Source organism: Aspergillus nidulans, chromosome I (assembly GCF_000011425.1).
Source record: "Aspergillus nidulans FGSC A4 chromosome I".
NCBI lineage: Eukaryota > Fungi > Ascomycota > Eurotiomycetes > Eurotiales > Aspergillaceae > Aspergillus > Aspergillus nidulans.
This window is the reverse complement of record NC_066257.1, coordinates 1,563,620-1,588,963: the sequence shown is the minus strand read 5'-3', so window position 1 is coordinate 1,588,963 and position 25,344 is coordinate 1,563,620. Positions and strand designations below refer to the sequence as shown.

Genomic DNA, 25,344 nt, shown 5'->3' with positions numbered 1-25,344 from the left:
GGCCTCCACACAATCGGACTTTGGTCCTTACTCGCTCTCGGACTTGCTCCTGCGATATTGCTTTTGCTTGAAACCAGACCGACTTTGTTTGCGCCTGAGGAGACTTTAAATTCGTGTCTCGCTGTTGGTTGTGTAGTTTTCCCCTCATCAATCTTAATCCCCAACCTCATCTTCTTTCTCACTCAATTGCTCTCCCAGTATTACAGCTCTCTTCCCACCTAAACGTTTCTCATTTCCAAAAACATCACAATGGCCGCTAAACGACTCAAGATCGGCTGCGCCGGCCTCGGGCGCATGGGTAAGCGGCATGCGCTCAACTTCCTTGAGCGCACTCCGCGCGCCGAGCTCGTCGCCGCCAGCACACCGGACGACACCGAGATCGAATGGGCTAAGGTCCACCTGGAGCCGTACGGCGTCAAGCTCTACAAGAACTACGACGATATGCTGAAGCACGAAGGCCTCGAAGCCGTCATTGTTGCCTCCGCTACTGCCGTGCACGCCGAACAAGCCATCAAGGCCATCGAAGCTGAGAAGCATGTCCTCTGCGAGAAGCCGCTGAGCACGAGCGTTGAGATCTCCCAGTCCGTCCTTGATGCCGCGAACGCAAAGCCGCACCTCAAAGTCATGTGCGGATTCTCGCGCCGGTTCGATGCTTCGTACCGGGATGCGTACAACAAGATGTCCTCTGGTGCGCTGGGAACGCCCAGCGTCATCCGCAGCCAGACCTGTGATAAGCTCGATCCGACGGGGTTCTTTGTGGCGTACGCCGAGTTCTCGGGCGGCATTTTTGTCGACTGCTCCATCCACGACATCGATCTGACCCTGTGGTTCTTCGGCCAAGACTCCAAGGTCCGCTCTGTTTCCGCGGTTGGCATCACAGCTGTTGAGCCGGATCTTCGCAAGCACAACGACCGCGACAACGCCGTCGGGCTCGTCGAGTTCTACGACGGCAAGATGGCGTACTTTTACGCCTCCCGGATGATGGCCGCGGGCCAGGAGGACACGTCCGAGTTCATTGGGACCAAAGGCAAGGTCACAGTGAACGCGCAGCCTCAGCTAAATCTGGTGCAAACGTTCGACGCAGGCGGCGTTAAGAAGGAGATTCCGCAGCACTACTATGACCGCTTTGAGTATGCATTTGTTACCGAAGCGAATGAGTTTACTGCGGCTGTTTTGGAGAACAAGCCCGTGCCCTTAAAACTGGAGGGGGCCGTGCAGGCGGTGCGCATTGGCGCAGCGTTGCAGGAGAGTCTGATCACGGGGGAAAAGATCTTCTTCGATGAGAATGGACGGCGGGTGGAGAAGAATAAGCTGTGAATGAATTATGACTTGGCATTGGTATTGACTTTTATGGGTATAAAGCTAGATTGTCGATAGACATAATCTTATGAATTGGAAACGCACATCTCTTACCTTTCTAGCTACAATCTTCCCCTTATAAGGATAAAAGAGAGGAAAGACAGACTCGTCCGCCTGAACTAAGTCACCTGGGAGGTAGCTCTAGCGTCCATAATGCTTCATGGCTTGGGCACCTTTGACCCTATCGCTGTTGAACAGTGGACCGCACAGGCAGCGGAGCTTGGGCTTGAGCATTGGAGTGCGGGGAATAATTCCCTATCTAACCTGCATAAGGAGGGGAAGCTAAAAGGCTTTAGCTTCTTTCCTCTTATACTACTACTAGATCTACAGAGCACGGTGAAAGGGCGATGGAATGTGGAGTTAAGATACAATCACTCGATTTGAGATGAGATCCTCCAATCAGTGAGGTCCAAGAAGGTAATATTCAAAGAATCAAAAGATAAAGCTAAATCGTAACTCGTAATATAACCAGAATATCAACACAAATCCATCCAAAGCCACAAATGTTAGAAAGAGGTTCTACCACTTGATCTGCTTATTAGGGAAGAACTCATCGATCAGCTCCAGATAGTACGGCTTCAGCTCCTCCACACTCGGCACCTCATCACTTTTGCTGTACAGGTCATATGGGTTGAACGCCTTGACGGCCTTCAGCATCGCCTCATCCTTCTCGTTCATTAGGTGCCGGTACGCCCCAGCGTTGTGCCAGGGGTAGAAAGAGTGGTACCGGATCATGGCGAGCGCCTCATCAGGCAGCGTGCTCTGGTCCTTGACAACATGGTACAAGTATTCGTCGTGGCCCCAGCTGAGCATGACGTTGTCGAGACCGCAGCCCGGGGTGTAGATGCCGTTCTCAGTTGAATAGATGGGGTGATTGAAATCCTCGTTGTCTTTGAAGGACTCGGTCCCGTAGATGATGCGATCGTCAAATGCGCACCCGACAGGGAACGTATCGCCGACAACATCCCACTGCCCGCGGGCGTCATAGAAGAAAAGGAGCTTGCCGAGATCGTGGATGAGGCCCGTCAGCTGCATCCAGCGGGGCTTGCCGTCCCGTCTGATAGCCTCTGCGCTTTGCAGAAGGTGCTCGATCTGCGAAAGAGAGGTATCCGGGTCGCTCTCGTCAATGAGCGTGTTCAGCTTCTCCATCGCCTCCCAGATAGACATCACGGCGCGCGTCTTGGAATGGAAGTCATTACGGGCTTTGAGATTGTATGCGACGGTCTGCTTGGTGTGTTGTTCCTTGTAGAAGTTTTTGACGCGGTCGCAGGCGTCCTCGTACTGCCGAAACTGGGTCTTGTCCTTTTCCTTGTCGAACTCGGATTCATCGTACAAGCCCTTTTCAACGGCCTTTGCCTCGTTCTGCGATTTGAGGTTTTGCTTCAAGACGTTGACATTGTCAATTGCGTCAGAGAGTTCTTCGAGGGCCGCACCGTTGGCGTTGGAGTGAGGCGACATCTTGCTCTTTTTTGCTTGGTCTTTTTTTTTTCTAGAGAGTCGTCGTAGTATAGAAAGGTAGATTTCGATTGATGATGATGTTTGACTTGAGGCAAGTCAAGAATGCCATATATATCAGAGCCATTGTGGCGATCAGTGTGATTTCCGATCTAGGGCAAGCTGAGGCTGTTGACGGATTCTGGAATCCGCAGAGAAGAGGGAATCCAGTTTCCGAGCGGCGTTAGGCCAGCTTGCCCAATCCAGCTCTTTTAGTGTCATTTTATTTCAAGCTAATTAGCGGTAATAGCATAACTCGGAACTCTTCCGGTTGATGGAATTACTTGAGCTGTATCAACGGAGCATTCGCCGCCATTTAACCCGATACCCCTCCCCCCTCTTCTATGCTGTCCGGGGTATATCACTCCGCTTTCTTCTCCTCTCTGTTACTCTTCTTCCTCCTTTCCTCATTCTCTCACTTCTCCTGTCAATCCGTACATACTATAATCATCCACCAAAATGTCCCTCGCAGATACTACCTACAAACTCAACACCGGCGCCGAGATCCCCGCGCTTGGTCTGGGTAAGTCCCGTATACACTCGACCCATTATAACAGCTAATATTTGCAGGAACGTGGCAATCCGCGCCCGGTGAAGTCAGTGCAGCCGTCTACCACGCCCTCAAAGTAGGCTATCGTCATATCGACGCAGCCCAATGTTACGGCAACGAGACCGAGGTCGGCGAGGGCATCAAACGCGCCCTCTCTGAAGGCATCGTGAAGCGCTCCGAGATTTTCGTGACCACGAAACTCTGGTGCACATACCACACGCGTATACAGCAAGCACTAGATCTCTCTCTATCAAAGCTCGGTCTCGATTACGTAGACTTGTACCTAGTCCACTGGCCTCTTGCCATGAACCCCAACGGCAACCACGACCTCTTCCCTAAGCTTCCAGACGGCAGCCGCGATCTGGTTCGCGAACACAGCCACGTAACGACGTGGAAGGGAATGGAAGAGCTAATCACGAACAACCCCGATAAGGTAAAGGCGATCGGAGTCTCCAACTACTCGAAGCGGTATCTCGAGCAGTTGCTCCCGCAAGCCAAGATCGTGCCGGCCGTCAACCAGATCGAGAACCACCCTGCACTACCGCAGCAGGAGATCGTGGATCTGTGTAAGGAGAAGGGGATCTTGATTACGGCGTATAGTCCTCTTGGAAGCACAGGAAGTCCGCTGTTCAAGGCCGAAGCCATTGTGGCCGTTGCAGAGAGGAGGGGCGTTACGCCCGCGTCGGTTCTGTTGAGCTGGCATTGTACGTATCCCTATCCCATACCGTACTAACTTCGGACCTGAACATATTTGATGCGAGTGAGAAATGCTAATGTGTGCTTGTACAGTGGCCCGCGGCTCCTCCGTCCTCGCCAAATCGGTTACACCTTCGCGCATTGAGGAGAACAGGAAGTTGGTGAAGCTGGAGCCCGAGGATGTCGAGTTAATTGGCAAGTACTCGGCGGAACTGGCTGCGACAAACGGGTTCCAGCGATATGTGTACCCGCCGTTTGGGGTTGACTTTGGATTCCCGGATAAGTCGTGACTACATGGGTCGAAGCTGTGAATAAGATTATTATACCCGTGGGGTGGGATAGATTGTATATAAAAGGAACTAAATGACTTTTCTTTTGTTTTGGTTTTGTTGGAAATCTGTGAATGAAATATACAAATTGGGATTGTACATGAGAGGAAAGACAAAAGGTATACATACTCTGTACATGATAGCACCTATCTTCTCCAGATGCATTTTCGCGTGGTGTCATATCCTATCAAGCCCATTATTATCCAAGGGCATATCAGGGACCTGTTTCGGGAACAATCAAGACATTGACAAAGCAATCGAGTCAAAATCATGTCAAGATAGCTAGAAGTAAGGACATGGAGTTAATATTGAAATCCAGCCCACTCACGCTCAAGCACAATCTCAATCTCGACTTGGCCGCTCTCATCATCATCCCATCTTCCACTGCCACCAACCAACTTGCTAATAAAAAATTCGCGATAGCACAGCTCCCTCACATCATCAGGCAGATGCACCACCGTCGCGGTCGCCGTTTCGAACTCCTTTGAGGCATCCTTAGCAGCTTCTTTCGCCTCTTTGGCCGCCTTCCTCGCTTTACCTTTGGGTCTGCCCTTCTTCGGACTCGACCCGCCGGTAGTAGGAGCCTCGGTGCTTAGAGTCACCGCACCGACACCTACGCCCTCGGTGCCAGCAGGACGAGCCAGAACCGTAACAGTGTCATGCTTCCCCTTCGAGTTGGATGAAAGAAGGAGAGCGGCGTAGTTCCGCAACGCCTGGCGCCTTCGGGTCTCCCGCTCGAGAACAATCGCCTGGGCAAGGGTCGATGTCATGACACCGCGTCTCGACAGCATCGAAAAGACGAACTGGAGTTCAGGATAGTCGAGAGCGAGGAGGATGGCGGAGGGAATGGTGATCTCTTTGCCAGGGACATCGGCACTAGAAGCGGGAGGAGACTTTTTGCTCCGGGGAGTGGGTGTATGGGGAGTGTGTCTTGCTGCACACTTCTCCCTCTCACTCTTATGGATCTCCTCAATGGCGGTCTGGTTCTGGCTAGGAAGTGAGCCGAACTGCACATCTGCAAGGCGCGGGTTGTTGGCGACTGTGGCAGAAGACGTTGCAGGGACTGTGGTTACGGGGACGTACGGGAAATCTCCATGGACCTTGACTGGAGTGTTACGTCTATCTGCGGCGGTTGTAACGGGGACAGTTTTGAGAAAGGCCGGGATACGATCGGGGACGATCTTCGACTGCGCGGAGCAGTCGAGCTTGAAATCTGGTTTGATGTTTTCGACGACAAAGGCCAATGACGCGGTGATGATGCGCCGCGACCAGTCATTTTTTATGAGGGGGATCGGGTATGGTGGTTGAGCTTCTCTTGCTGGGTTCTGGCTTGCAGCAGCTGCGTTCTCGGCGCCCTGACTGGCAGTGTTATTAGGCTTAGGTCTGGTCTTGTCTGAGGCTTCGCCAGCCTCGCCCTCGCCCTGAGCGAGCCTATCACACTTGAGAGAAGTATCGGACCCTTGAAGCCAAGGCGGATTGGGAAACACGACACAGAAGTCGCCGGTACGGAGTCCAAAATAGAGAATTTGCTCGAGAGTCTCCCAGCTGAGGAGGTCAAGGGCGAGCCTGAACCCTCTGTCCGCGAGGTCGGTCATGTAGAAGAAGGCCCCAGACACGGCATAGCCCAGCGCCATATCGGCCATGGCCAACTTGAGCGAGAACGGATATTCAGGCTCGTACCCGGGGTACGGGTCGTAGCCCAGCGCCTCGAGAGTAGCAGGTTTGAGAGTCGTCATTGTCAGCATATTCCTGCCGTAGAGGTAATGCACAGCCTGTTCCCATGCCTTGATCATTGTAAAGTGTCTACCCGCAAAAGCCTTGATATCGGAACAAGCGTGGTCGTTCTTCAGGATGTTGGTGACGAGGGGACTGCGCGCCAGAACACATTTATGAGCGGTCATCACGATCGGCCAGAACTGCTCGTTTGCTGACTGTAGGGTAAGGGTGATGTCGCTCATATGGCTGCACTCCATCATCTGGATCAGGGCATTGGACAGTTCGAAGGCGGCTTGTTGGGCCAACGTCTTGGTGTCTTCGGCGCCCCCCATCTTGCGAACGGGCTCGATGGTTTGCGAGGCAGTTGGGGAAGGGGGTGTCACTCTAACCTCAACGCCCGAGGGCTTTTCAGGAGTGGCTGCTGAGGCAGCGATGGTGGTTGTGTTAGGTTCACATTTACCTTCACCTTCGCCTTCGCCTCCACCCCCGCGTTCAGGTGGAGGGGTGGCAGGGGAAGACCCGAGTGAGAGCGTTTTCGACTCCTCTTCGGCGTCGGCGTCGGCGTCGACGCTAACACTCTTCTCGACTGGTTTGGTCTGGCAATGGCAGCAATCGCCTGCGTGGTGGATGCAGCAGCACGACCACCGAGGGGGGCAGCCGCAGCCTGAAACGACAGGTTTGTGGACGCAGCACGCGCGGTGAAACTGGCATTCGGGGCGGTAATGAATGCGGCAAACAACACCATCATCCCTTCTAACTTCCAACTCTGCTCTCTGTTCTCCCTGCAAAGTCTCCAGCCGCTGCTGCTGCAGTTCGATCTCTGGTTCGGGCCCCGGTGACTTAACACCGCGATTTCCATGCACAATGAACACGCCTGAATCTCGAGATAGCGGACGCTCCTCCTCTCTATCTTGTCGAGCTTGAACATCAACCTCAACCTCACTCACATCTCTATCCCCATCCATATTCCTTTCCTGGCTAACATTTTCGTTATCATCCTCCTCAGCAGTACTCTCCTTCTCTTCGTCCCTCCTCCTCCTTCTCTTCTTCTTTTTCTTCCTCGACTTCTCCATCCTCTTCACTTTCCGTCTCGCTACAGTCCCATCAACCTGCGGTAGCACGTACTCCTCCACAATATCGCCCAGCTCCGGCCCGAACTCAGACGAAGTCATTGTTCCAGCACTGTACGCGCGAGCTCGCAGCGGCGTCCAACATATCGGGGATTTCGGCAGCTCAGACAGGCTTGGATGGGGGCGGACGATCTGGAAAAAGAGGTCGAGCTTGCGGGCGATGGACGGAAGATCAGAAGAACAAAAGGTGTTGCGCCTTATCATAGCGCTCTGGCTTCGGTATGGATTATTGGTTGACGGGGATATTGGTTTGATGAAGGTGATAAGGTTCTATCAAAGGATGGGATTGAAGGGAAAGGTAAAAGAATGGTTGTGTTATAGAGAAATGCAGATGGAGAGAAAAGAGTAGGAATCTTTCACTCTTCACGTAATGTCTCACTGCTGTCGCTACGGCAATGAAAGCCTGAACAGTGGTGTCTCTTTGCTGTCTTGCCTTGTTTTATTTGACCCTATTTGCCAGTAGTAAACAATTTCTGCCATTTATATATGAAGAAATATTCACTAAGATGCTCCAGTTCTGAAAATTTTGAAAAAATCAGTACGCCTAAGCCATGTGAATCTAAACATGATGTCTTTCACAGTCTTTGTATAGGGCTTGTTTTCCACGTGACTTACTCTCACGTTTATTCACGAAGGACATTGCAGCCTTCTAAACAGCTGGAACCACATTAACTCTATCAGTTAACCATGACTTTCTCTTTCTTAGACCAATCTGGTAGGGAGAGAAGCACCCGAGGTGGTCAGGGCTCGCTCCGTCGGCAGCTGGGTATTTCTCTGACTGGTCCGCAGTAGACACCAAACCGTCTGTTCTCATTATTCCTTGCGAAATTGTTTTTCTCCACGTCTTCTCTAAGTCGACGTTGAAGTCAGACAAGCGGCAAGTCATATGGCAGATATCTCGCCTACAGAAAACATTGCCGACTCGCATCGTCGCAATCTGAGTTCGAACAAAGCATCAGCGCTTTTACGGGTCTCTACTCGAGACATACAATTCGGCTGACAGTTGTGAGGGCCTATATCAATGCACAATGAATATAAATAGTATATTGTCAATATAGACAACATGAAAACCCACCGCTAAAACACAATGGTATCTCTCATCAGATCAACAATAAGGTATCTTAGAACATACATACGCATACATGAGTAGAAGAAAATTGGGAAAGATCGACGTAAAGCTAATCAGAACATGCCTCCGTCCATAGGGATGCGAGGTTGGTAGGGTGTAGGAGATGGCGATGCGCTGGCACCAGGCGCTGTACTCTGCCGAGCCATGGCATCAGCAGTGGCGTTCAGCTCGCCTTGCTCGCTAGAGACCTTACGCAGGCGGTTGCGCGGCCTCGACCGGGACCGGGAACGCTTCTGGCCTTCGTCGTCGAAGGTGCTGCGTTCTTGCGCTTGGGAGGGCTCATAGTCAGATTGCGATTTGAACGCGTTGAGGATTGTTTGCGTAGTTGTTTGGCGCCGACGACGTGGGTTCATTGGAGGAATAGGAGGGGTTTCCATGCCATTGCTCAGGCTTGCGCCAGGAGGAAGCCCGACCGTTGGGACGTTGGATGTGCAGGAGATGAAGGTGGGTTCGGAGATTTTTGATTTGTCGATGATGCGCTTCTGAAGACCAGTGTGACCTGCGGCACGCTGGGGAAGGGGCTGAGGAAGAGTGGTCGTAGACGCAGCCGGAGAGTCGCCGTTCGCATCGTTGAGAGGGGGCGTTGCGTTAGCCGAGAAGGGCGGAGCGGCCGGCGAAGGGCGAGGAGCTCCGATTATTGGCGAGTTGGCGATGGGCGCAGCGAATGGTCGATCAACCGGTGTTGCGGACCGACTTTCTTGGAAATATGCACCTGATGCGGCGGATGGCGCCCTGTTGTCAAACATAGGGCGCTCGTAATTCTCCAAAGAAGGGCGGGTAGACGACGTAACCGACGTCACACGTCGCCTTCCATAAGTGAAGCCGTTATCAGAGCTTATCTCGTCTTCTTCCAAAGTAGTGAGATTGTCGCGATCGCGGCGAGAGCGGCTCTTGGAACGGCTGGATGCATTCGAACTCGATCGTTCTCGGCGAGACCGGAAGCTCGAGTGAGGGGATGCACCACGGCTGCGGCTCGATTCGCGAGATTCCTCTTGGCTGCGGCGACTGAAGCTTGCAATTCTAGAGCGCATGGACCGTTCTCCTACATGTGGAGAGCTTGAGTTGTTATGCCTTCCTATATGAGGAAACGCCATTCTGTCCTCCTCTCCCCATGGGTCATCCGAGACCAAGGCTGGTGTGGATGCATTGCCGCCGAAAGGAAGACCCCTCGGGCCGCGAGACTCTCCCCGACCAAAGAGATGGTGCTTGCCGGTCTTACTTTTGAGAAGGGCAAACGCATTTCCAGGCTTGGGCTGGCCAAAATCAGGAGTTTGACGGCCAGACACAGGGCTTGCTGCACGGCTTTCATCGGCAAAGTCTCGAAGCTTTTCCTGCACGCGGCGACGTCGCTCTGCGAGCTCGTTGGCGAATTCTTCTCGCTCTCTTTGTGTCTCTGTGCTTGCCTGGCGCTGATGCCGGCTGATACCCAGTTCGTCCCGCCAATCTGGAATTGGGTCGGGAACTACTGGAACTGACGGTGGAGCAGCCGTGGGAGGGTGAGATGGTTGGCCGAATTGAGGCTGTTCGGTGGAAGGTTCCGGGGCAGTCTCAGGTTCAGTAGGTGGAGGGAAGCGAGGAGACGGCGGGGGCATGATAGAAGATTTGTCACTGTCCTGTCGGAGATGTGTACGCACGAGACCACTGAGGCCGAGTCCTGCAGGTATGGTGGGAGAATCAGGCTTCTCGGGGCTGGCCGGGGTGTTGCTACCCTGCTCGGCAATGCTCTCCCGGTGCTCTGCGATGGGCTTCAGGTCGCCCAAATCCGAGAACCGCACTTCAGGCAGAGTGTTGTTGTTCTCTTCCGCAGTTGGCGTTGTCGGCCTTGATGGAGTTCGGGAGCGGAAAGCAGGGTGGTTGCTATGAATAGAGTAGTCATCGCGCGAAACCGGCCTATACCCTTCATCTTCGGTCTCGCTCGGGCTTGAATTATCAAAGAAAGTACCGATTTGGCCGGGCCTGGCAGGGGATGCATATACACTCTTCCCAGTGGATCGACTGCCGGGGCGATGTGCCTCGCTGTAGTTAGAAGACCCGGCAGAGCCCGACCGCGACCGATGGCTGGCATTTGAGAAGCCCCGTTGACGCGTCAGTTCATCTTGAGAAGGTGCTGGCGCTGGAGATTGTTGTCGTAGAGGCGGTGTGTTTCGACCTTGGAACAGTTGAAGTTGACGGTGGGAAAATTGACTATCATCATAGGCAGTCCGCGGCTTATTGAACATGCCCATGGCTGTTGCTTTTCCACGATCTTCAGGTTGCAAAGCGGACATCAGAGTCGCCTCTTCGTTTTCACTAACTGGGGGACTCAACGGAGGCTGTCCGGGAGGTTTTAGTTCAGACTCGATTTGTGGCCTTGAAGGTGAGGTAGCAGATGATGGAGGACTCGTGGGTCGGGATGCAGCTGGCGACGACTCGGCAGTGGTCAGTTTCAGCAGTCCGTTACGCAGGTTTACAGCACTTCGGGAATAGTTTCTGTTGAGAGAAGGAATCTCCGGAGTGCCTGCGCGCTGGCGGCTCAGACTCTCCAGTCGATGAAGGGCCGATGCCTGCTGAGTGTGAGCCGATTGCTCCAAGGCCTGGCCATACAAACGCCGCGTCCTAACGGACGCTCTCTCAGTAGCCATGCCAGGGCCAGTTGGTTTTGGTTGGATGGACTCCGAACTACTGTTATGTGTCTGGGCAGGTGACGTAGACAATGGATGCTCGTCCACAGAAGTCGCAGCAGTTGATATGCGGGTATTGCTCATCGGCCCTGAAGTTGTCGAAGAGAAGGTGGTGCGGTTAACAGAAGACACTCTGGACAATGCATCTTCAGATTCTTGTGGAGAGTTTGGCGCGTGTTCCTCTTCATTGCCCTTCTTTACACTGGGTTTCCGTCGAAAAAGCGAATTGTTGACATCATGTTCATAAAGTGCTCGCCCAGAGCGGCCAGACCCTGAAGACGGAATCTTATATACCTTCTGCCGCCCTCCGAACAAGTTGTTTCCCTCAGTACGTCTACCCCGGCTCATTATGCTACCTTGATGTTGGGAATCGTCATCTCCATTATACCCATCACTTCCCGACGCATAGGACCCACGCTCATGGTTGAACGACGGCCGACCTGAAGAGGATACTTCGTCAATGTCGGTGAGGAGACTCGGATTGTGGCCGAAAAGGTTCAATCTCGAAGCGCGCCTAGGAAATAAGACACTGTCATCGCTGGCCTTTCCGATAAGCGATTCGGGGTCGTCTTGTTCTCGTAGCATACTGAAGCGCGCTGATAGTTTCGGCATAAGCAAGCTAGTTCGGAAATCATCGGTAGACGGTAATGCGCTTGAGAGGTCGATGTCAAGATCGGGCTTTGACTCGGGCTCTTTCTTGTTCTTCTTGAGAATCGCGCCGAATGTAGTAGGGGGAACACTGGTTTCGGTAACCACGACATCCTCCTTGGCCTTCTCCCTCTTGACCTCCTTCTCCTTCTTCGACTTGCGAAAACGATTCATGATGGCGACGACTCCACCAGGGACAAATATCGCGTTGACCAAAACGAGTGCCGCTCAATCCAGTCTTTCGAAGTCAGAATCAAGCGCGCAGGTGATACAGTGGGTTGGCGGGAACATAAGAATGACCTACTGAGCAAAAAGCGAATGACGGAAAGGCAAAGCCTTCAGTAGATAACGAAGAGACGAAAGGAGAAATTCAGGTACGGAAAACGAATGTGAGCATCAGATCAACCCCTGGGGCAGATTGCGGAACCGGTCCGTGGCCGATTGGTGGTGCAATAATGCGAGGTGTAGGACGAGCGAAGTACCGCGGTGAGAGGTGTCGCAAACAACGGCTGAGGACGAGTAAAAGAATCAATTGGGATGATGAAGATGATGAATCAGTCCGTCAATCAGCTCGCCCCAGATCATTCGATGAGGGGGTTGGTGGGAGGAATGTGGCTGCGGCGGAGGCGACGATAGAGTATGGAGTCAAAAAGAATGGACTGGAACCTAGGCTAAGGTCAAACTAGATAGGGAGAGACAAGTCGACTAAAAGATCTGATTCGATCTGATTGAGTCCACTAATTGAAGTCGAATGGGTATTGAATGAGTAGAGAGTGTGGTCGACAAGAGAGATCTCGAGTAAAGAGTGACTGGAAGAGAAAACGAGAGAGAGACAATCTTAGAGAGCGTGATGACCGAGAAAAGAAGGATCTCGATCGACGATTTAATTTTTAATCCAAGTCAGGACAGTCTGAAGAAAATAATATTAACAATAAATAATAATACAAAGTCCAGACTCTTTTCAGCTCCAGCTAGTTTGTTGGGTCGCGGAGTCGATCAGCACGCACATAATACATACGGAGTACGCTGGTACACTGGTACAACTATAATTTCCTCCGTCTCCAGTACCGACAAACAAGGCGCGCACTCTGAGCAGTCCCAGGCTCAAACCAATGGCTGAGTCCTCATCCTCAATGTCTCGTCTCCGCCGATCCGCTGCATGAATCATCCCATCCCATCTATTTCACACTCTCTGGATTCTGCTGTGGCTGACTGCCCTCCATCGTGTGTGGACGGAGACTCCTCACTCCATCCCTCCGAATTAAAGTGTTTGGAACCATGGTCGATACTGTACGGTACAGGGGGTACTGGGGCAGTCACGACCGAGCCCTTGCAGGTCCACTGCGCCTGCCCAATCAGTCACTTCCCGGAATGCCGGGAATACCGGTTAGTGGTTCTATGTGATTTAGCGACTAAGCTCTACAGAGTATCGAGTCTATCGACTCCAAGAAGGAAAGAATACGATCACTCGGAAGAACAGGTTGAAACTCGGCAGAACTTGGAAGAAAAACATGATCTCATCACGACATCAATTGCGTCGGTTGGATTTCATGTTTCCACGCCAAGCAGGCACTCTGCAATCGCAGCCTCCAATATCCTAGCTCCTGCATATGGATTCCGTATTTAACAAGTCCTCGGGACCGAATCGAATCCAATAGTCCTCACACTATAGTGGCGGCGCATCAGCTGAGCTGGACGCTCGTATGTGACCTATCTTCTTGAGGACTCGCCCCCCTCAGTCGGGTGTTTCACAACCCCATTCAGCGCGGCTATTCGTCGCGCTCGCGCAGGATCTCCCTTGACCATAATGCTCAGATTGGAGCGATCACTTTGTTGTACAGCATACTAGCAGGACACTGCAGAACCCGAGAGACGGAGTGGCGGCATTGTGCCGTGCAATGTGCGCCGTCTGTGCCACTGCATGCTCATGACTGCATCTCGGTACGATCAAGATCGCAGGACGACCACGGTCGTTAGAGTTTTCATCCCCGTTACCCCGTGGCTTTCATCCCAAGGTTAATCTTGTATCATTATTACCAAGGATGTCGGGATTGGAGCCCGGCTTCTGAGGTTTGAGATTATACTTCGTACTTTTTTTTTTGACAGCCGTTGAATTGGAGACAGTCTTGCGGCGTAATGCCAGGACAGTCACAGACTGGCTGTGCCCCTGACGCTAAGCAAATTTGAGGATGGCTAGGCAGGCGACTCGGGAGGGGCGCAGCCCTAGCTGGGAGACGAATCCCTTTGTAATGTCAGCTAATTGTATCACACATAAAGCAATGGTGAAAGTGGTGAAGGCGAGCGATAAAAAAAGGCATTAGGTACCGAGATCACAGACCCAGATCCGTAGTTCTTCACTTTTTGTCTGAGCTTTTAATCCAAGCCGTCCTGCAATAATCAAAATTGCATGCCGCACTCGATCTGAATCAGATCTAAAGCGGAGAGTCCCCCTTCAATTTCATCAGCCAATGATGCCCAAACAGCCGTATTCCCTCCACTGGGTGATGCGCAATCGCAACCGCCGGCGTTTCAGTTACCTTCAGGCTGAGGACTGGCAACCAACCAACAGCGCCCCGTCGGAGCTGACCGGTCGGCCCTCTGAGCCTCTTTACTTGAATGACGCCTGGAGTATGAATCGACGACGGCTTCAAAGTCTTCTAAAGCGGCGCTAGAAGGTCGAAGAACCGTTGGTCTTTTGCTTATCTCGGGGCAACATTTCCCAACGTTGTCGGCCCCTAGTCCCTCTTGGTGCGAGTTCGCACACTAGTTTGGGGCATCGGGCAGCAATAGGACAGGGCAAGGATTTCACATCATGAATCATGAACCATGAACCTATCTCATTCTGAAAATATTCTGATGCACTGTTGATCTGCAATCTGAGAATGGAAAAAGAAAAACAGCTCCCGCTCCAGCTCCAGCAGCTTGAAGGTCGGCCGCCGATGACGTTGTATTATTCATCTGCCCCCGCATCACGCAAGAGTTGCAGTAAACTCGAGGAACTTTGAACTTCAATTCAATATTGGACATAAACAGAACCAAACTTTTACAACTAACCAGACCCACAAACTGATTGACGTTTAGAGCGCAGAGTAGCCTTCTAAGTATGTCTAACATGAATGTCCTCCTCCTCGGCGGCCACGGCAAAGTCGCCCTCCACCTGACCCCTCTCCTTCTCGCCCGCTCCTGGAACGTCACCAGCGTCATCCGCAACCCAGCGCACGAGTCTGAGATCCTCGCGCTCGCAGAGTCTGAAAAGGTCCGCGGGAAGCTTTCCGTCCTGGTTTCCAGCCTAGACGATGTGAAAACCTCCGCCGACGCCGCAAAGATCATCAGTCAGGTTGATCCAGATTATGTCGTTTGGTCTGCTGGTACGTTTACTACAAATTCCTGAACGAGAAGGAAAAGCGGATGCTCATTAATGACTCATATAGGAGCCGGCGGCAAAGGCGGCCCTTCACGTACCATTGCCGTTGACGAAGTCGCCGCCAAAGCATTCATCTCCGCTTCCTATGCGCACCCGCGCGTCAAGAAATTCCTCCTCGTCTCGTGGATCGGGTCGCGACGCACAAAACCTTCCTGGTTCACTGACGCAGATTGGAGCCACAGCCGTAACGTATTTGACAATGTCCTTCCCACCTACGCAAAGGCAAAACTCGAAGCAGACGAGTTCTTGACTGCACATGCGGCTGTGCGGGACAGACTATCTGCTGCTGGAAAAGCGAGTAGGCTTGACGCGATTTGTCTAAGGCCGGGTCTGTTGACCGATGAGCCGGCGACGGGAAAGGTTACGTTGGGGAAGACGAAGAGCGAGGGGAAGGTCTCAAGGGAGAACGTGGCGAGGGTTGCGGATGCGTTACTGGCGAAGGAGGGGAGTAAGGGCTGGGTTGATTTGCTAGATGGTGAGGAGGAGATAGGGGACGCGGTTGAGAGGGTTGTGAGAGAAGGGGTTGATGTTGTCGAGGGGGAGGATATCGATGCTATGGTTAGGCGGTTTGGGCTGGACGGTTGAACGATCGTCTATGACCTTAAGGTATTTAATGATATATTCGATAGCACCACTTTATCTGGAAGGGTTCATATTGTGTAGATATATATAGTCTATATGCATTCAGAACGCTGACATATAGTGCAATGCTATGATTCACTTTAGGATTAAAGCTTCGCCTTCGGAGAAGCCGCCTCCTCTTGCGCTTGCTTCTTAAGTAGTCTCCTCAAAATCTTTCCTGCAGCACTCTTCGGAATCTCATCAACAAATCGCACGCCGCCGCGCAGGCGCTTGTGATGCGCAACCTTGCCATCCAGCCACTTGGCGATATTCTTTGCTTCCTCCGCCGCCGAAACACCCGAGCTCTTGCTCTTCGCGCTCCTTACGACAAATGCAACAGGGACCTCAGTCCCATGTTCAGCGCTCTCGACACCGACAACGGCAACATCGTCGACTGCAGGATTATCGACCAGGATACCCTCGAGCTCGGCTGGAGCGACTTGGAAGCCCTTGTATTTGATGAGTTCTTTGACACGGTCTGTGATATAGAAGTTGCCCTTGGAGTCCTGGTAGCCGACGTCGCCGGTGCGAAACCACCCATCTGGAGAGATTGAGTCTGCTGTTGCGGCTGGGTTGTTGTGATAGCCTTGGAAGACATTCGGTCCACGGAGATAGAGCTCCCCAACCTCACCTGTAGGCACCTCGGTGGGTTCTGAACCGTCCTCGGGCATCGTCATATACTTGGCCTCCATGTTGGGGAGGAGTTTACCGACCGAGCCGACACTCTCGCGCCATTCACCCCATGGTTGAGTGTGAGTAGTAGGGCTGGTCTCACTAAGACCGTAACCCTGTTTGATACCGATGTGGAGGCGGTTGTAGACAGCTTCAACAAGCTCCTGAGTAAGCGGCGCGGCACCGGAGTTCATCATTCGTAGACTGGAAAGATCGTACTTTTCGACTATAGGGTGTTTGCCCAGAAGGAGAACAACCGGAGGAACTACGTAGCTGAATGTGATACGGTAGTTCTGAACATGCTGGCACCATTTTTCGAGGTCAAACTTGGCCATGACAAAAAGCTCATAGCCCTTGTAGATCGTTTGGTGGACAAGACATGTCAAGCCGTATATGTGGAAGAATGGAAGGAAAGCAAGTAAGCGGTCACCCTTACCATCTGCCCCGCCATTCCACGTCAGGTTACCGGCTTCGCCTGCAGCCAACTGAAGGCTGTTGGCGACAATGTTGCGATGGCTGAGCATGACACCCTTGGGAACCCCAGTGGTGCCAGAGCTGTAAACAAGAAACGAGAGATCTTTCTCCGGGTTGATCTTCGTGCGACGATAACGAGTGGCTCCGGAGATATTGCGGATAGAGGTGAAGTGTTTGAACCTGGCCTCAGGATCGCGCTGGTCTCCTATCAAGATAATGCGGTCGTCAGGGATGCCTACCTCTTTCGCCGCGGCTCGCGCAACTGAGAGAACAGGTAGTTGAGTAACAACTGCCTTTGCACCAGAATTCCTTAGCTGGAACGCGAGTTCCTCAACTGTATACGCTGGGTTAGAGGGCGAGACAACACCGCCTGCCCAGAGCGCGCCATACATGACAATGGGAGTGTCGATGCTGTTAGGGGTAAAGAGCGCGAGCACATCGCCTTTACGCCAGTCAAAGAGAGACTTCAGGCCTTGGCCAAAAGTAATGGCAGACTGTTTCACATCATTGTAGGTATAGGAGCGTCGGGTGTCGGCATCCGTGTAGATAACTTGAAAACGTCAGTTGGGGTTTGGCAAAACTACGCAAGAGGTAACCTCACCCTTGTTGTCAGGGAACTGCCTATCCTTTCGCTCAAAGAGGAATGCCCATAAGTCGATGTTGGGAATGTCCACTGGAGGGTATTGCGAATAGACAGGCATGTCGAGAAGAGGGCTTGCGGAGTTGGAGAGGGGACGGCTTGGCAACGGAGAATGCGGGGGGACAAAGCGAACGAGTGCCTGGACGGTGACAGACAAGCCGCGAGGAGAAACTGGGAGATGAAGGGAAGAAAAATTTAAATGTACGGATTGTCTAGGCGAATAAATCCTGAATATTGGAGAGATAGATTACTAAACAGCACCCAAGGCTCCGGCTATACGATCGTCTATCCTCCATCCGCAGTGCTCGGCCCTCGGCACCTTGTCACCTGACTTGACCCCAGATTACCGCATCCGGAAGGAGCCAAACGTTTCCAACGGTCTCGGCCAGACAACGCTTATCAGCGGTGCAGCGGTGATCAACATCAGGTACACTGGGTCTTTGCAAGCTGCAGATTAATTGAATAGAGCAATGGTGCTATATCTATCTATTTTCAATATATTTCCGAATTACTTTCTATGTATGCTGTATACAGAGTACAGAAAACGCCATTGTTCGACTTGCTCGACTACCTGGACTTATAAGCTGCCGGCAGTTGGTCGATCACTTCGGTGTACCCGCTCCCGTCGGCACTCCTACAGTGGGACATCTACCGGCCGACTTTGCGGCTTTGCGGATATTTCGAATAATATACACTCAATTGTCATCTATATCTATCATATTCTACATCAAACTCGTGCGCCCCCCAACTTCCCTGGCCCCTTCCCCATTCGGCATCTCACCATTTCGACCTTCCACAAACTCTCGGTAGATAGCTAGCAGTCGTCTACGTTCTGCTTCGCTAAGCGAACTGCGCGTCGTGTTCAAAGACCGCTCCATGTGCTCCCATCGCACTACTATTTCTTCCCGACCTTCGGCTGGCCCTGTCTCATGGGCATTGTCCGTCGCAGTTGTAGGCGCTAAGCTACCGGCGGCTTGCTCGAATTGCCGTTGGCGACGTCGCGCGTTCTTCAGCGCATCGAGCTTGGACGCCACAACTGCCGGTGCCGGCATTGCCACTGTTCCAGCTCGCTGCTCCAGATCAGAGTACAGGAATTGGATGAACGAGCGACTACTCGTGCTGGGTGTGGACGACTTGGCGGTCTTCGCTGGCGGCTTATCGCCCGACCGATCGCCTAATGCGTCATGTACTGCCTCCAGGTGCGCGTTGTAGACAACAGCCTGTAGATCAGCACCGGAAAATCCTGCTGTACGCGCTGCTACCTCATCAATCCGGGCCACCACCTCATTGCTCATCGCAAGCTTCTTGCTAACAGCTCGAATAATATCAGCACGATCAGCATGGTTGGGCATATCACAGAGTAGCGACTTATCCAAACGACCGGGACGGAGCAACGCTGGGTCAATCAGATCCGGCCGTGATGTAGCCGCGAGAACGTATACGCCCGAGAGACCCTCAGCTCCATCCATCTGGGTGAGAAGCTGGTTGACCACTCGGTCCGTCACTCCAGTTGAGTCATGACCACGCTTGGGCGCAATACTGTCAAACTCATCAAAGAAGAGGATACATGGCCGAGCTGCCTGCGCTCGTTCAAACAGATCCCGTACACTCTTCTCACTGGCGCCGATGTACTTGTTAAGGATTTCCGGTCCTTTCACGCTGATAAAGTTGAGACCGCACTCGCCTGCCACTGCGCTGGCCAGCATGGTTTTACCGCACCCAGGGTATCCATAGAGCAACAAACCGGAGCGTAATCGGAGTGGGCACTGTGCGAAGATAGGAGCATACTTTGTTGGGTACTGCAGTGTCTCCAGGAGCATCTTCCGAGTCTCGTGCAGACCACCAATAGCGGAAAAGGTCGTGGTGGATGAAGTCAGAGTTACATTGCGTAAAGATGCCGGGGTGAATCCTTTAATGGCATTATCAAAATCCGCTGCTCCGAGGATGATCGCCCTGGACTCATCCGATGCCTCGCTGATAGATCGAATGAGGGCTTCGTTGCGAGCGCGAGCGACCAGTAACACCAAGTCTCCAGGCATGAATCCGTCGGTCTTTCCAGCTAGGTCGAGAAAGTCGACATCACGCCCAAGAATGAAGCCGTCACCACCGGATGAGCTTGGCCGACTGCCTGGATTTGAAGGGTCCAGCCAGGAATCGTTGGTCGACGTGCTGACTGTCCTTGTGTGGCCATTAGTCGCGCCGGATGGACCAGCTTCCGCCGTCGCACTGGTCGTCCTGCGATCCTGACTTGTGAGGTACTCCAGCACTTTACGGCGTCCCTCTTTGTCAGGAGCCCTTAGATGGATTACTTCTCGGAAAACATGGCCGCCCACAATGACGTTATTTAACGATTCCTTGGACTGCGCCGTTGCAAGAAGTACAACGCCCGAATTCATAGAACAGAACTCGCGGACCATAGAGCAGATGACTTCACTGTTCTGACGGCTACGGCCATTATCTCCTCCCACTTGTAATTCAGTTTCGACTGGGCACAGCTTGTCAAGGTCATCCAGGATCACAGTTGATTGCCCGCCAAGGCGAGCGCACCATGCCGCGGACATAAACAGCCGGTTCAAGGTCTCTTTGATGTTGGATATCCGAGTCTCGTCAGTCACGAGTTTTCGACACGAGAAGTACTTCACGTTGAACAGCGATTCTTTCTGCAAACGATGCGCCAGGAGCTGACCCAGCGCAGTCTTTCCGGACCCCAGCCCACCGGTCACCAAAACCGAACAGGATTTGTTGAGGTTATCCAATGCTTGCGAGATAACTTGATCAATCCCGACCATGGGCGGTGCAGTGGCCGGGATTGGGTCCTCCATTGTCAGGTTCAATGCGCTTTGATTTGCTGGTTTTGGTATTTCAGCTTGAATTTCAAGGGGCAACTTCGCGTCAGACCCTAATAGCCACCCGAACACAGACTTAGACGCATCGGAAGTGCTCTTCAAAGGGGGGTCAAATCGTATTAGAGCCCCGTCAAATGCAGACACTGTTCCTTGATTATCTGATTTTGGAAGAACCATACCGTCCGTTATGGGCCCTGTGAGTAGGCCCCTGCCGGAGCCAGTACTACCATACAGGACTTTGATGCGCTCCACTAGTGCATCCTTTGCTGCAATAGTGTCCGCTCCGAATTTCAGTCCATCATTTCGCTTCGTGGCATCTGCAAGGAAAGGATAGACTTTGAGGGCCCTAGTGGCCGACCGTTGCAGCGGTGGCGGTGCGGCCTCGACTCGAATGATACCGCCTACCATCCCTTCTGCTCCTATTGCCGAGCAAAGCAGGGAAGAAAGACCGGCATGTTGAGTGTCGGGTGCATCAATCCAAGGAAGCAATTTGGCCACAAGCTTCGTCGTGGGGGCACCCGAATCACTAGCCTTTTGCTCGGCTTGGCTCATCTGTTGCTGGGGATCAGATGGTGGTTTTAGCCCGGACGGCTGGACGAGCGTGACACATGCCCATTCAGCACCCCGAAGTTCATTTGATGCGAGGACATCAGGGTCAAGCCAGACACGGAAGCCCTCATTATTATCCTCTTCTGACTCTTCATCAAAGTACTGGTCCGACCATTGACGATCAAGTCCTCTAAAATAGAGAGCACCCCGGCTTGTTTCAGACTTGCTACTTTTACCGCGCGCGGTGCTCCCCCCACTACTTCGTCCTCCAGCACTCCTTTTACTGCTCCCTGTGACACTCCGGTTATCCCCTCGAGACACCCGAGTATTCGCTTTTGGACGAGTTTTAGGAGCAACGATAACTTCTGCATCAGGAGCAATCTTAGCAAAGGGAGACGTGCTCGGCGGAGCTGGAGTCAACGAGGTGATCACAATGTTTGCTGTGGATGTGGGAGAGAGGTGTAATGTTAAAGGGTGCATGTGATCAGCTTGTGCTGCCGTATATGTAGGGTTGGGTAGAGCTCGGATTTGTGACAAGAGATTAAGCTCTAGAAATGTCGCATGCAGTTCGATAACTGGACATAGGATCAGCGGCTGAACGTGCCCGCTCAGAGAGGAACGCAAACATACTCTCCCAATCTTCGGGTGTCAACGGCTCAATGTTGATCGTATGGGCTACCGGAGGATCAAGATGGATGAATATGCCGACCTATTTCACGATTAGGAACTCCGGAATAGCGAGAACTATCAGAACACGCTTACTCTTTGTCCATCCCCCAAGCCAAGAAACCTTCCGAATGTGGTATCCAGCTCAACTGTCGCGGCATCCTGTTCTCTTGTAGATGGGGAATTGTTTATGCCATCCCTTCCCACGACAGGTGCGATTCTGCGCTTGCTCGGCATTCCTGTCCACCCCAGATAACACGATCGCGGGGTAGTACTGCCGCTGTTGGTCCGTCCGGTCGGGCGGAACTGTAACTCGACAATCACATTCTGTGCAGGCTAACGCGTAGGCAATGATACATTAACATAACAGTCTTTGGAGTCCAGGAAAGTTAGCGAAAGGACCTACTGTATTGGCGTTGACCAAAAGAGAAACGAGCGAGGGCGGCAGGTTCACAAGACAGTTCTTCAGAGAGACCAGGGCGACTTCCGCCGTGGTGGAGGGTTTCCTAGGCGCCATTCTCAGGCGCACACGAGCGGAGACTTGCCTATGGAAGTATAGTAGAAATACAGATGTAAGGGATGCTAGGGAAAAGAAGTCTGGGCTGAGAGCGTGGTGATGAAGTGCCAGCCGCCGGCTCCAACCCCGGACTCCGCAATCACTCGCCGAGCCGAGAGTTGATGCCTCGCGACCGTCGGACCGAGACTTTTTCCGCTCCGTTACACGTGCCGCTATGCTTCCCCTTAGACCCATTTCAGGACTAGCGTTTCCGCTTAAGAATTCTGCCTTGGGAAAATGGCTGCATTACCCAAGACGCGTCTTTCGCGACGCGAACGTGCTTTACGCCTCAGGCTGCAAACTCCTTTGGTGGAGGAACGCAGAAAACTGCCTGGCGCCCAGTCTTGTCAAGTTACAACTTCCGCAGCACCTGCGCCCTCTTCTTGCTGAGCTTCTGGACTCTCTCGGTTGAGCCAATTGTTCCTGTCGCGGTCGCTCTATCATGGCTTTGAACCAGTACCCTGCCCCGGTTGATTACCATGGGCAGCTTGAGGCCTTCAAGGATTTCCTCAAACACTTCAAAAGCTTTGAGTCCGCCTCTGCATCAGCCGCAACAGAAGCTATCGAAGACCTACACATCGACGAAGATGGCATCAGCGACGAGTACGATTTTATGGAGGACGCTGATGAGAGTGGAGCGCAGAGCAGGGCAGGGCGCCGCCGAAACAAGGAGCCCAAGCTGAAGTACATGCAGATGTTACAGGACGTAGCTGACCGGGAACGTTTAGACGTCCTCGTTGAGCTGGATGATCTCGTAAATGTAAGCGCTTGCTTCTCTTCTTACTCATTCCAGTCAATGTCTAACCGCGCCGTCTTCTAGTATGAGCGTTCGCTCCCGGAGGAGGTTGACTTGAAACTTGCTCAGTCCGTCCAGAGAAATACCAAGCGTTATATTGAGGTCATGTCTCAGGCAGTGGACGCTGTTATGCCGAAGGAAACAAAAGAAATCTCGTATGTCAGGCTGCTCCATGAATTACGAGTGCTGGAACTGAGTTGCATCTAGGTTCAAGGACGATGTCCTCGATGTGATCATGTCGCAACGTGAGAAGCGAAACGAAGCCATGACCATGGCTGCTGAAGCCGACCCAGAAGCCGCCCTAGATGCGTCAATGTTCCCTCCCGAGCTTACTCGTCGATATACCCTTCACTTCAAGCCCCTTACTCCTTCTGGATCCAGCAGCGAACGTGCTTCGAAAGCTCTCGCTGTGCGCAACGTGCGCGCCGAGCATCTTGGTAGCCTCATCACAGTTCGCGGCATCACAACTCGAGTATCGGACGTTAAGCCAGCTGTCCAGATCAACGCTTACACATGTGACCGCTGTGGTAACGAAGTTTTCCAGCCGGTCACGACAAAGCAGTTCACCCCGATGTCAGAGTGTCCGTCGAAAGAGTGCAAGGAGAACAACACGAAGGGTCAACTCTTCCTGTCCACAAGGGCGTCAAAGTTTGTGCCCTTCCAAGAAGTCAAGATTCAAGAGATGGCGGATCAAGTGCCTGTCGGCCACATTCCACGGACTATGACTGTTAACTGCACTGGCACCCTTACGCGGCAGCTCAATCCGGGTGATCTAGTAGATATCGCTGGTATCTTCCTTCCTACACCTTACACCGGCTTCAGAGCGATTCGCGCTGGATTGCTCACAGACACCTATCTCGAAGCCCAGCACATCACCCACCACAAGAAGTCTTACAACGACATCGGCATAGACAGCCGAACCCTACGCAAGATCGAACAACACCAAAAGTCCGGCAACATGTATGAGTACCTCGCCCGGTCCATTGCGCCTGAAATCTACGGCCACTTGGATGTCAAGAAAGCGCTGCTTCTGCTCCTCATTGGCGGTGTCACTAAAGAGATGGGCGACGGCATGCACATTCGTGGTGACATCAACATCTGCCTGATGGGTGATCCCGGTGTTGCCAAATCGCAACTGTTAAAATACATTGCCAAGGTCGCCCCGCGAGGTGTTTACACGACAGGTCGTGGTAGCAGTGGTGTTGGTCTCACAGCTGCTGTTATGCGTGACCCTGTTACGGACGAAATGATTCTTGAGGGTGGTGCCCTGGTACTCGCAGATAATGGTATCTGTTGCATCGATGAATTCGACAAGATGGAAGACGGGGACCGAACAGCCATTCACGAAGTCATGGAACAACAGACTATCTCCATTTCCAAAGCCGGCATCACCACCACCCTTAATGCTCGTACTTCTATCCTTGCTGCAGCCAACCCGCTGTACGGTCGCTACAACCCCCGAGTTTCTCCAGTCGAGAACATCAATCTTCCAGCAGCTCTACTTTCTCGCTTCGACGTGATGTTCCTCATCCTCGACACTCCGTCCCGCGATGCAGACGAGGAGCTGGCCAGTCACGTCGCTTACGTCCACATGCACAACAAGCACCCCGAAAACGAAGATGCAGGCGTCATGTTCACACCACACGAGGTCCGCCAATATATTGCCAAGGCACGAACATACCGTCCCGTTGTTCCCTCACGGGTCTCTGACTACATGGTCGGCGCCTATGTGCAAATGAGAAAGCGCCAGAAGCGCGACGAAGCGAACAAAAAGCAGTTCTCCCACGTCACCCCGCGTACCCTGCTCGGTGTTGTCCGTATCTCCCAGGCTCTTGCGCGCCTTCGGTTCAGTGAAGAGGTCGTTACAGAGGACGTCGACGAGGCCCTGCGCCTGATTGAGGTCAGCCGAGCGTCCCTGTCCAACGATGGCCAATCGCACCTTGACCAAAGCCCTACATCTAAGATCTACAACCTCATCCGTGGTATGCTCGAGAGCGGTGCAGCTGCCGTCGGAGACGGCGAAGACGGCGAGCTCAGCATGAGGAGAATCCGAGAGAGGGTTCTGGCAAAGGGCTTTACAGAGGATCAACTCACAATGACGATCGACGAGTATGAAAACTCTCACGTACGTCTCTTAATTTCCCCACGTTACCTGCATCTTCCGCTAACATTCAACTCCAGGTCTGGCAAGTTATCGCCAACGGCACGCGTCTCGTATTCCTCGACAACGTTGATGACATGGACATGTAAAGGACTTCCATCTCCTAATATACCAAACTCATTTGCTATGCTACGCTATGCTACCTGGTTATGTATTGGTTCCGCATTCTAGAGTAATTCATGAAGTGGGATGAATCGGGTCGGTGTTATGGTGTATTTTATATTAGGC

The 25,344-nt window shown here is 52.6% G+C and overlaps 9 protein-coding genes across 9 annotated transcripts, besides 1 other annotated feature; 4 read left to right on the top strand and 5 right to left on the bottom strand.

The window, feature by feature from the left end:
- Positions 1-25,344: part of a sequence feature (contig 1.102 645..132643(-1)) that runs on past both edges of the window.
- Positions 250-1,392, top strand: ANIA_05984 (putative NAD binding Rossmann fold oxidoreductase; the record flags this gene model as incomplete). Its single annotated transcript, XM_658496.2, has 1 exon — positions 250-1,392. The coding sequence occupies one exon, from the start codon at positions 250-252 to the stop codon at positions 1,315-1,317; it is 1,068 nt and encodes a 355-aa protein (XP_663588.1). The 3' UTR covers positions 1,318-1,392.
- On the bottom strand, positions 1,879-2,875 carry ANIA_05985 (inositol oxygenase; the record flags this gene model as incomplete). The annotated part of the gene is made up of 1 exon (XM_658497.2): positions 1,879-2,875. Exon 1 carries the CDS (start codon positions 2,815-2,817, stop codon positions 1,879-1,881), a length of 939 nt encoding a protein of 312 aa, XP_663589.2. The 5' UTR covers positions 2,818-2,875.
- Positions 3,199-4,510, top strand: ANIA_05986 (putative glycerol dehydrogenase). The gene is made up of 3 exons (XM_658498.2): positions 3,199-3,376; positions 3,424-4,107; positions 4,193-4,510. Exons 1-3 carry the CDS (start codon positions 3,313-3,315, stop codon positions 4,387-4,389), a joined length of 945 nt encoding a protein of 314 aa, XP_663590.1. The 5' UTR covers positions 3,199-3,312; the 3' UTR covers positions 4,390-4,510.
- Positions 4,575-7,316, bottom strand: ANIA_05987 (uncharacterized protein; the record flags this gene model as incomplete). Its single annotated transcript, XM_658499.1, has 2 exons — positions 4,575-4,612; positions 4,757-7,316. 2 exons carry the CDS (start codon positions 7,314-7,316, stop codon positions 4,575-4,577), a joined length of 2,598 nt encoding a protein of 865 aa, XP_663591.1.
- ANIA_05988 (uncharacterized protein) lies at positions 8,457-11,885 on the bottom strand (the record flags this gene model as incomplete). The annotated part of the gene is made up of 1 exon (XM_658500.1): positions 8,457-11,885. One exon carries the CDS (start codon positions 11,883-11,885, stop codon positions 8,457-8,459), a length of 3,429 nt encoding a protein of 1,142 aa, XP_663592.1.
- Positions 14,752-15,720, top strand: ANIA_05989 (uncharacterized protein; the record flags this gene model as incomplete). The annotated part of the gene is made up of 2 exons (XM_658501.2): positions 14,752-15,079; positions 15,143-15,720. The coding sequence occupies exons 1-2, from the start codon at positions 14,815-14,817 to the stop codon at positions 15,718-15,720; spliced, it is 843 nt and encodes a 280-aa protein (XP_663593.2). The 5' UTR covers positions 14,752-14,814.
- Positions 15,833-17,603, bottom strand: ANIA_05990 (acyl--CoA ligase; the record flags this gene model as incomplete). Its single annotated transcript, XM_658502.2, has 2 exons — positions 15,833-17,452; positions 17,504-17,603. The coding sequence occupies 2 exons, from the start codon at positions 17,601-17,603 to the stop codon at positions 15,864-15,866; spliced, it is 1,689 nt and encodes a 562-aa protein (XP_663594.1). The 3' UTR covers positions 15,833-15,863.
- Positions 18,265-22,120, bottom strand: pex1 (AAA family ATPase peroxin 1; the record flags this gene model as incomplete). Its single annotated transcript, XM_050612271.1, has 4 exons — positions 18,265-21,512; positions 21,568-21,646; positions 21,700-21,939; positions 22,010-22,120. 4 exons carry the CDS (start codon positions 22,118-22,120, stop codon positions 18,265-18,267), a joined length of 3,678 nt encoding a protein of 1,225 aa, XP_050467028.1.
- ANIA_05992 (mini-chromosome maintenance complex protein 7) lies at positions 22,520-25,205 on the top strand (the record flags this gene model as incomplete). Its single annotated transcript, XM_658504.2, has 4 exons — positions 22,520-22,919; positions 22,980-23,110; positions 23,163-25,080; positions 25,137-25,205. Exons 1-4 carry the CDS (start codon positions 22,602-22,604, stop codon positions 25,203-25,205), a joined length of 2,436 nt encoding a protein of 811 aa, XP_663596.1. The 5' UTR covers positions 22,520-22,601.

Excerpts from the sequence above, each read along its gene's own strand:
- ANIA_05986 (XM_658498.2), top strand. The coding sequence starts at position 3,313 with ATGTCCCTCGCAGATACTACCTACAAACTCAACACCGGCGCCGAGATC. Across the intron at positions 3,377-3,423 it reads GATCCCCGCGCTTGGTCTGG|GAACGTGGCAATCCGCGCCC; the intron begins GTAAGTCCCGTA and ends TAATATTTGCAG. Across the intron at positions 4,108-4,192 it reads GGTTCTGTTGAGCTGGCATT|TGGCCCGCGGCTCCTCCGTC; the intron begins GTACGTATCCCT and ends GTGCTTGTACAG.